General features: G+C 50.4%; 1 protein-coding gene across 1 annotated transcript; it reads right to left on the minus strand.

Moving 5' to 3' along the window:
* Positions 1–1,247: 1,247 nt before the first annotated feature.
* Positions 1,248–5,547, minus strand: LOC136550582 (probable potassium transporter 9). The gene is made up of 9 exons (XM_066542195.1): positions 5,127–5,547; positions 4,739–4,973; positions 4,381–4,626; positions 4,180–4,233; positions 3,503–3,763; positions 3,335–3,387; positions 2,973–3,096; positions 2,621–2,875; positions 1,248–2,524 (listed from the first exon to the last, which is right to left on the minus strand). Exons 1-9 carry the CDS (start codon positions 5,163–5,165, stop codon positions 1,422–1,424), a joined length of 2,370 nt encoding a protein of 789 aa, XP_066398292.1. The 5' UTR covers positions 5,166–5,547; the 3' UTR covers positions 1,248–1,421.
* Positions 5,548–8,306: the final 2,759 nt, after the last annotated feature.

The raw sequence follows: 8,306 nt of genomic DNA on the forward strand, positions 1-8,306 counted from the left end.
TGCAGGCGTCCAGCGTCCCCCAGCGTGCAATGGAGAGGAGAGGGGAGGAGGATTGGCGGCGCCGGGAAAGAGAAACAAATAAATTAGCATCACCGAAGCAAGCGGCGGCAGAAGAAAAAGGAAAGAAGTGGTTGCCGATGGGTATGGGCGGGCGGGTATGCTGAAGACGCGTGGAAAAAAACACTGTGAGAGAAGGGACATAAGAATACAACGGCAAGAACGAGTAAGATTTCACCTGTAAGATGCGAGATTACAGATGGTCCACCATCAAGTTAATATACGCCATTGGATTTAAAGACAACTTACCATCCAACAGTTGTAAGAGAAGAGGGCTATGATTTTTTGGGTAACAACTATTTTTTAATTACTTCGCTCTTTTATAGTATAGATTAACAGCCTATTTGGCTCGACTTGTCTCACTTGTTTCACCTTGTTTCAGCTTATTCTCTCTCACAGAACACTATTAAATCAGTTGAAACCAGCCGGCACCCGCCGATACACAGTAGTTTTGTGTACCAGCCGAACACCCACTAAGATGTTTAAATAAATTATAGAAAATTGCAGCAGCGTATTAATCACGTACCGTGCTCGTCCCGTTGATAAATTTTATCTTTCTCGTACAGAGTCGAATGGAAATGATTTTTTTTTAATGAAAGCTATAGCTATCGACTATGAATACTAATTTAATTCATTATTCATATTTGTATCAGTGTATATATTTGAAGTTCAGTTCACTGCTTTGAGCAACACAATAATGGGAGACACGTCGGCAACGGCGGGCGTGGGTAGCGAAACGCCCGGTGAGCATGTCACGTTATCCTACGTAGTAGGTTACGAAAAAATTGGATGGATACTGTATCCACGGTGCTCCATGTGGACTCGGATAAGGCACGTAACCAAGTTTCAAGACCAAAATATCATTTTATAAGTTTCGTGAACTGCAACACCTCACCAAGTTCAACGACTGCTTGGACTAAAAATATCAATTTTGAGAGTATAGACCAGGATAATACCCGTCGTGAAGTTCAAAGACCGGTCATGAATTTTACTCTGTAGCTCATACGTAGCATATGGAAGTGGGTTAGGCCCTTTTTGCATACAGATAAGAACTGAAACCAAGTTCAGAGACCTAGAAATATCATTGTCCGAAATGACACTCCCTGCTATTGAACTTAATCATTTTTTTTTGTGTTTTTTTATTTTGTATAAAGTTAAAATGGTATATAATTAGGACTGGTGTACCATAGTCAACTTAATTATCACCGGGAAATGCCAGTGCATCCTCTATTATCATTGCATCTCGTTACAATTTAAACAAACAGGTAGAGATCTGCATACTGCACGAAAGCAGAGGGATCCGTAATTTAAGCAGCGAAAACCGGACGCAGAGATCGCAGTCACCCATCACCGCCACGTTCTGATCACAGCACGTACACCATGCCCACCTCGAGCAGCGACGCCGGCGGCACGCGCAGCGCCACGTCCGGGCCGCGGCAGTTCCGACGCAAGAAATTGTAGCCGACGCCGACGGCCAGCCTCTTGAGCAGCGACGACCCGGGCTTGGTCTTCACGTGCGAGTGCCCCAGGATGAACGCCGTGCCGGCCTCCCGCGCCTCGCACAGCTCGTGCAGCTCCTCCAGCACGCTCTCGTCCACGCCGGGGCTCCTGGGCGGCGCCACCGCGAACCTCACCTGCTTCTTGACGACCGCTGGCGCCGCCGCCGCCGCCGCGAGCTCTATACCGTCCACGCGGTCAGAGTCAGACGACGCGCCGTCGTGGGAGTGGGAGTCGTCATAGCCCAGGCCCATGTGGCGCCGCAGCGGGTTGCTCCCGATGACCGTCAGCGCGTTCTCGCGCTCGTAGTAGTTGCTGTCCCGCTGCTCGCCGCCGCCGGCGTCGCTGCAGCGGAACAGCGCGTCCAGCTTGATGAACGTGGCGAGGCTCTCGACAAGCTCCGTCTCGAAGGAGTCCACGTTCTGGTGCACGTCGCGGTAGCCGTAGCGCACGATGCAGCGGTAGGAGCGGTGTCCCGGCGGGCCGACGCGGCCGACGAGGTAGCGCTCGGCGGGGAGCACGTGCGGCACCGTCACGGACTTGACGCAGACGAAGACTAGCACCCGGTGGAACGCCGGCAGGTTGGTGACGAAGCGGGAGAAGTTGGCGGGCACGCCGGAGGTGAGGTCGGTGTAGACGAGGCCGATGCCCGGGACGCGCACCATACCCAGCTTGTCACCCAGCGCCAGCAGCCACTCTAGGGTCACCTTGTTGTGCATGTCGTACTCGTACTTCTTGATCGTCGTATGGTGCCAGACGAACATGACGGCCAGCAGGATGAGTGCCAGGAGGATCGGCAGCCACGCGCCTTCCAGGAACTTGATCAGCGACGCCGAGAAGTAGAGCGACTCGATGGAGCCGAAGAAGAGGAAGAAGGCGAGGGCCAGCCATGGGGACCGGTCCCAGCACAGCATGATCACCAGGGACATGAGGCACGTCGTCACCAGCATCACCGTGATCACGGCCAAACCTGCATAACAATTCAGAAGCAAAAGTTCAGGTATATGGTTTGATCAGTTTTCTGCACATGATCATCAGTGCCAGGACAGCAAGATACTCTACTCACCAGACGCGTTTCCCATGTGCTTGGTGTTACGGAAACCAACAGTGACAGCAATGCAGAGGACCATGAGGATCCAGTTGACCTCAGGGATGTATATCTGGCCATGAACTTTGTCAGACGTGTGCACGACTTTCACCCTGGGGAAGCAGCTCAGAGACTGGCTCTGGCTGATGATGGAGAACGTGCCGCTGATGATGGCCTGGCTGCCGACTACCGACGCCAAGATCGCCAGCAATAGCACAGGCCATCTTACACTCTCTGCATTCATCACAGAGGCAAAAGCCTGTGAATGTCTGAAACTCTGAAAGCGTAGTGTGATGTGAGAATAAACCAACCATGTAGTAGTGTGGCGTACCAGGAACTGCAATGTAGAATCCAATTTGGTAGCTTGCGTCAAGGTTATGGTGCTGGGACAAATAAGCAGCTTGGCCCATGTATCCCAGGATCAGTGAAGGGTACACCAAAGAATTGAAAGCAAGCTAAAAAAAAAAGGACAGACTTCATCAGTTCAGAGTTCAGATTTACTTACACACTGAGGCTTTGTTTGGATGCACATGTATTCATCTCAATCCACATGTGTTGGAGTGGATACACATATGGATTGAAGTGGATATACATGCATCCAAACAAGGCCTAACAAAGAATGAACCATGAAATGAAACATGCAAATATTCATAGAGGAGGTCAAGTATAAGAAGTGCAGGGTCAGGGGATTGCCTGGATCGCGCTGTAGGAGAAGTGTCCAAGATCGGCGAACATCGCTTCAGATCCTGAATAATGGCAGACATGTCACACACGATAAGTTCATCCACCTGCTCTGCTTCTGCAGCTGTTGCGAGTTGCAGACGAACGAAATGGTCTATTTTATCATAGAGCAAAATTTACCTGTCATGCACAGCAGAATTCCTCCCAGGGACATCCAGCCAGACTTCTTTGTCTTCCTGAGGAATCTGATCATGTAGGAGGGATTGAGTGCCGTGTAGACCTGGGGGTTCCAGCGGATGATGTTGTACAGGCCGATCGTGCTCATGCAGAGCAGCCAGGCGAGGATGATCGGCGCGAAGAGGAACCCTACGCGATGGGTGCCGTAGTGCTGGAGCGCGAACAGGAATACTAGTATGGCGCAGGTTATCGGAATGACGGCATCTGCGAGGGAAGAAACTTCGATGAGCATTGGAGAAATCCTACAGGCAGGGTTAAAATAAGATGTTTCTGAAAGCTAAGACTAGCAGCTTCTAGGTAGCATGTGAAGGTAACAGTCAGGTGATGGAGATTAGTGAAGAGATAGATAGAGTCACATGCCATGTGCAAGAACCTGCCCTTCCCATACCCTGTTTCAGTTTAGGGCCCATCAGTTTAAGAATTCTGGGATGCGAAGTTCAGATGCAGATTGAGACAGAAGATGCTAAGTCTAGATGATCGGATTACATAGTCATGAACTCATAATATTGGCACCAAACCTAAGAATAGGTAGTTCTAGGATATGGTGGTATGTAAACTATAGGAAGCAAGTAAAAATTAAAGAAAAACGGCTTGTGTTGTGTGATTTTAAATAAACTTACATTCATGCTGATCCTTGGACAAGGAGAGCTCGAGCCCTGAGACGGCGGAGAACACTGAAGAAGCAGGGAGAAGAAAAGGCAGAGAGGTCGATCAGAAACTGAACTGAAGTGAACCATCGTCAGCATAATTCTGACGAAGCAGCAGGCAAGGCATGGTGGACAGACAGAGAATTAAAGGTGAGCGACGCCGACTGTACGTACCAGAGATGGCGGGCGTAAGGACGCCGTCGCCGATGACCATGCAGGTGCCGATCATGACCATGACGAGCAGCGCGGTGTGCAGATTCTTGTGCTTCTCAAGCCAGGCCTTGATGCCGGACCTCCCGGCGGCCTCGGGCGGGCGCTCCAGCCTGTAGGTGGAGAGCTCCTCGTCGGCGACCTGTCGGTTGGGGAGGAGGCTGACATTGGCGTGGCGGCAGATGAGGGAGTAGAGCGCGAACGTGCCTCCTGTGGGCATGCCGGAGAGAGAAGAGATGATCAGAACAGAGCTGGCTGGTGGTGCTGCACTGCAGGGTCAGGGTGTAGGCTGCAGCTAGCGGTGGCCGACGCACGTACGTACCTTCGCCGTTGTCGTCGGCGCGCAGGACGATGGTGACGTACTTGAGGAGCGGGATGAGGGTGAGCGTCCAGAAGACGAAGGAGAGGGCGCCGTAGATCTCCTCGTTGCCCTCCGAGTGCGTGATGTCCTCGGCGAAGGTGCTCTTGTACACGTACAGCGGCGAGATGCTGAGGTCGCCGTACACCACGCCGAGGCTCTGGTACGCCAGCAGCAGCGTCGTCCGCCACGGCTCCCTCTGCAATCAAAACAACCACAGGACGCACCGAGGTTGCGGCAGCTGGGTTCAGAGCTCTGTCTGAGCAGCAAGCACTGCATACCCCCTCAGGTGCTGCCTGCTGCTGGAGCCTGGAGGTAAGGCAGGAAGGATTGGGAGCTGGGTCTGACTGACCTTTCGTGGCGCCGTGCCGACACCAAACTCGGGATCCATGGCGGCGCGCGCGCGGGACCGAGATTAGAAGCCTGCTGCTGCTAGCCTCTGGTCATCCACATCCAGGAGAGAACACGCATGAGCATGAGCAGGACAGGGCAAGGCGAGCAATGTCGTACGTGTGTCGTCAGCCGAACGGATTGAGTCGCCGGCCGCCGGCCTTCGCCCAGCTGCAGCAAGATTGCAAGAACACACACGCAGAAACGTGGATGGACGGCAGCGGCAGCCGGCAAGAGACAGACAATGCGAGTGGGTGGGGAATGGGGATCGATGCGGGGGGGCGGGGGGGGAATATAAATAAAGATAAAGAAACACAATAGAAGCGAGAGGGGGAGGGGAAAGCGCCCGCGAGGAGGAGAGACCAAGGAGCTCGAGCTTGGTACCGTGCCTTGGAGGAGCTGCAGCCCCACAGCCGGGAGGGGATGAGTGCAGTGGAGGATGGATCAGACAAAGAAGATGGTGAGATGGGCAATGTGCACGTGCGGTGCGGACGAGGATGAGCAGTGTAGCTACAACTCTGTAGCTAGCCTCTCTAGTGCTCCGTCGGCCCACTCCCCTGCCTAGCTTGTTCCGTTTGTCTGCCGGCTCTGAAAGCAGCTTTCCGAAATGGAGGCAGGCCAGGAAAGCCTCCCCTGGATCACACAATTCACAGCACATCCACCTGTCACTGCTGTGTCAACACGGTGTGACTCGCTTGGTGGCCGTGTCTACTCTCCTCCTCGTCCAAAAAAGTACTCCCACCGTTCACATACAATTCTCAGATAATTTAAAATTTAATCAATGTTAACAGAAAAATACTAACACTTACTCCCTCAGTGGCGGAATATATTTTCGCTTCTCGATAAGTCGATCGCGCTTTTAACTTTGATCAAATATTTATATAAAAAATAAGTCATACAAAATTAGCACCAGTAAATTAATTATAAAATATATTTTCGAGGTAAACTTAGTCGGCAACATAAATGTTATATTACTAATCATTATAAACTTGATCAAAGTTAAGCTATTTTGACTTATATCAAATCTAATAATATGTTCTGTGATTAATCTAATAATACTTATACGAAAATGCTAACAAAAGAGCGCACAGGCTCCACTCGTTCCGCCCGCACGACCTTCGCGCACCCGCCCGCACGGCCTCCATGCGCACGCTCCACTCGTTCCTCCCCACTGCACCCCTCTCTCTCTCTCTCCGGCGAGCATCTCACCGGTGGCCTCCGCGCCCCACCGGCTCCTCGCGCCTGCGCCTGCGCCCCACCGGCTCCTCCGCGCGCGGCCATCATGGATGTGGCTGCGGCGACGGAGGTGGATCCGCCGGATCTGGCGGCAGGTAGGCCTTTCTCCTCCTCCTCCTCCTCCTCCTCCTCCTCCTCCTCTCTCCTCTCTCCTCCTGGATCCGCTTTTCTAGGGTTCCGGCGAGCTCTTCCCTTTCTTCTCCAACTCCGGTGGGGTATAGAAGGGCCGGCCGTGGGGAGACGAGTAGGTCAGGCGGTGGGGAAGGTCGACCGACAGTTTAGGGGAGTTGGCAGCAGTCGTGGCGGCCAGGCCAGGTCGAGGCGGGGGAGCTCCGGCCATGGTGACGGCAGTGGCGTCGGCGGCAGAAGGGGGGGAGGGGGTAGGGGAAGAAGGTGGCGCCGTGGGCGAGCTAGGGTTTTGCCAGAGCGGCCCTAGCTCACCGGAGCTTCAGCGAAACCCTAGGGCGGCGGCGGCGACGGCGGCGGGGGCGAGGGCGTCGTAGTCGAGGAAGAGAGAGCTGCTAAGTTTTTTTTTTGCGACTCAAATCTGTGCTGTAGAGGTGTGCGTGATGGAAGTTGAAATCCTGCGCGTGCATGCTCTAGCAACGTCCATACTTATACGGTACGTAGTTGTTAGTGCTATTTTGTACATTTTGTTAAATTAAAGTTATTTTACTCCTATAAGAGTGAAAAGTGCATTCTTTTTTTAACAGACTGAGAATACTTCTTCTTATAGTAATCAATACTAAATTACTAATCTAGGACTAGCAAACATTTGCCTTTTACCGTAACCACTGTAGAAGGTAGCGACTGATCTGTGATCTGATCCATGCTAGAAAAAGTTCCCGCCCTTTTTTTCAGTCAGCGGTTCAGAGTTGGGCAGGAGGCCAGGTCCAAAACGACAAGAAAAGCGGCGGCCGATGACGAAACGGGCAGTGAGTACTGACTGTTTGAGTGTTTTTTCCGCGTCAGCGTTTTTGTCTCGTAACAAAACATTATTTTAACTTATTTTTTCAGCAAAGTAATGAACTTTAGTTATTTCATCGTTTCCTTTGTTTTTCTTTTTTCGTTTTTTTTTTTGCCTGAAGCTTCCACGCACAATCGAGCAAGGAACGGCAACAAGAAACAGCAGAAAGCGCCAGCCAAGGGATCGAAAGCAAGAAGATTCTTTTCTTTCAACAAGGGTTTGTTTGATGTGTATGTATTTATCTTAATTCACATATGTTGAAGTGGAATTAAACAAAGTTTTATGTCAACCCACTCCAACACATGTGGATTGAAACGGATACATGCGCATCTCGGCTAATCCGTTGCGCAGTAAATTTTGGATTATTTCGGATGGTTTAATAGTGTTCTGTGAGAGAGAATAAGCTGAAACAAGCTAAAACAAGTTGGAACTTGAGCCGCCGAACTATGGGGGACTGGGGAGTGATGGGTGCAAATTTTTGTGGCCTTTGTTTTACCAGGACAAACACAAGTCGCAAATGACAAATGAGGCTATATATTTCCATGATACGGATCCAATACAATACAAGCAATGAGGCGTACTGTCCCTCCCTTCCTATATAAGTGTCACTTTTTCTATACAGAGCAATTTAAAAAAATGACTATACTGTATTTATATAAAATATTAACAATATTTATATCTTTAAATATATTTATTTTAAAACATATTCAACAATTAATTTAATAATACTTATTATACACCATAAATATTAATGATCTCTGGTATATATATTTATTAAAGTTAAAAGCGTTTGCCTTCTCAGAAGAATGACACTTATTTTGGAATGGAGGGAGTACACTTGTAGCCCTGTTATTCAGCAGTACTTTTCAGCGAACGAACAATGTTTTTCTCTTACAATAAATCAGCATAAGTCAAATTTCAGCGAAATGAATAGGGGAG

This window comes from Miscanthus floridulus, chromosome 4 (genome assembly GCF_019320115.1).
Source record: "Miscanthus floridulus cultivar M001 chromosome 4, ASM1932011v1, whole genome shotgun sequence".
NCBI classification, from domain to species: domain Eukaryota; kingdom Viridiplantae; phylum Streptophyta; class Magnoliopsida; order Poales; family Poaceae; genus Miscanthus; species Miscanthus floridulus.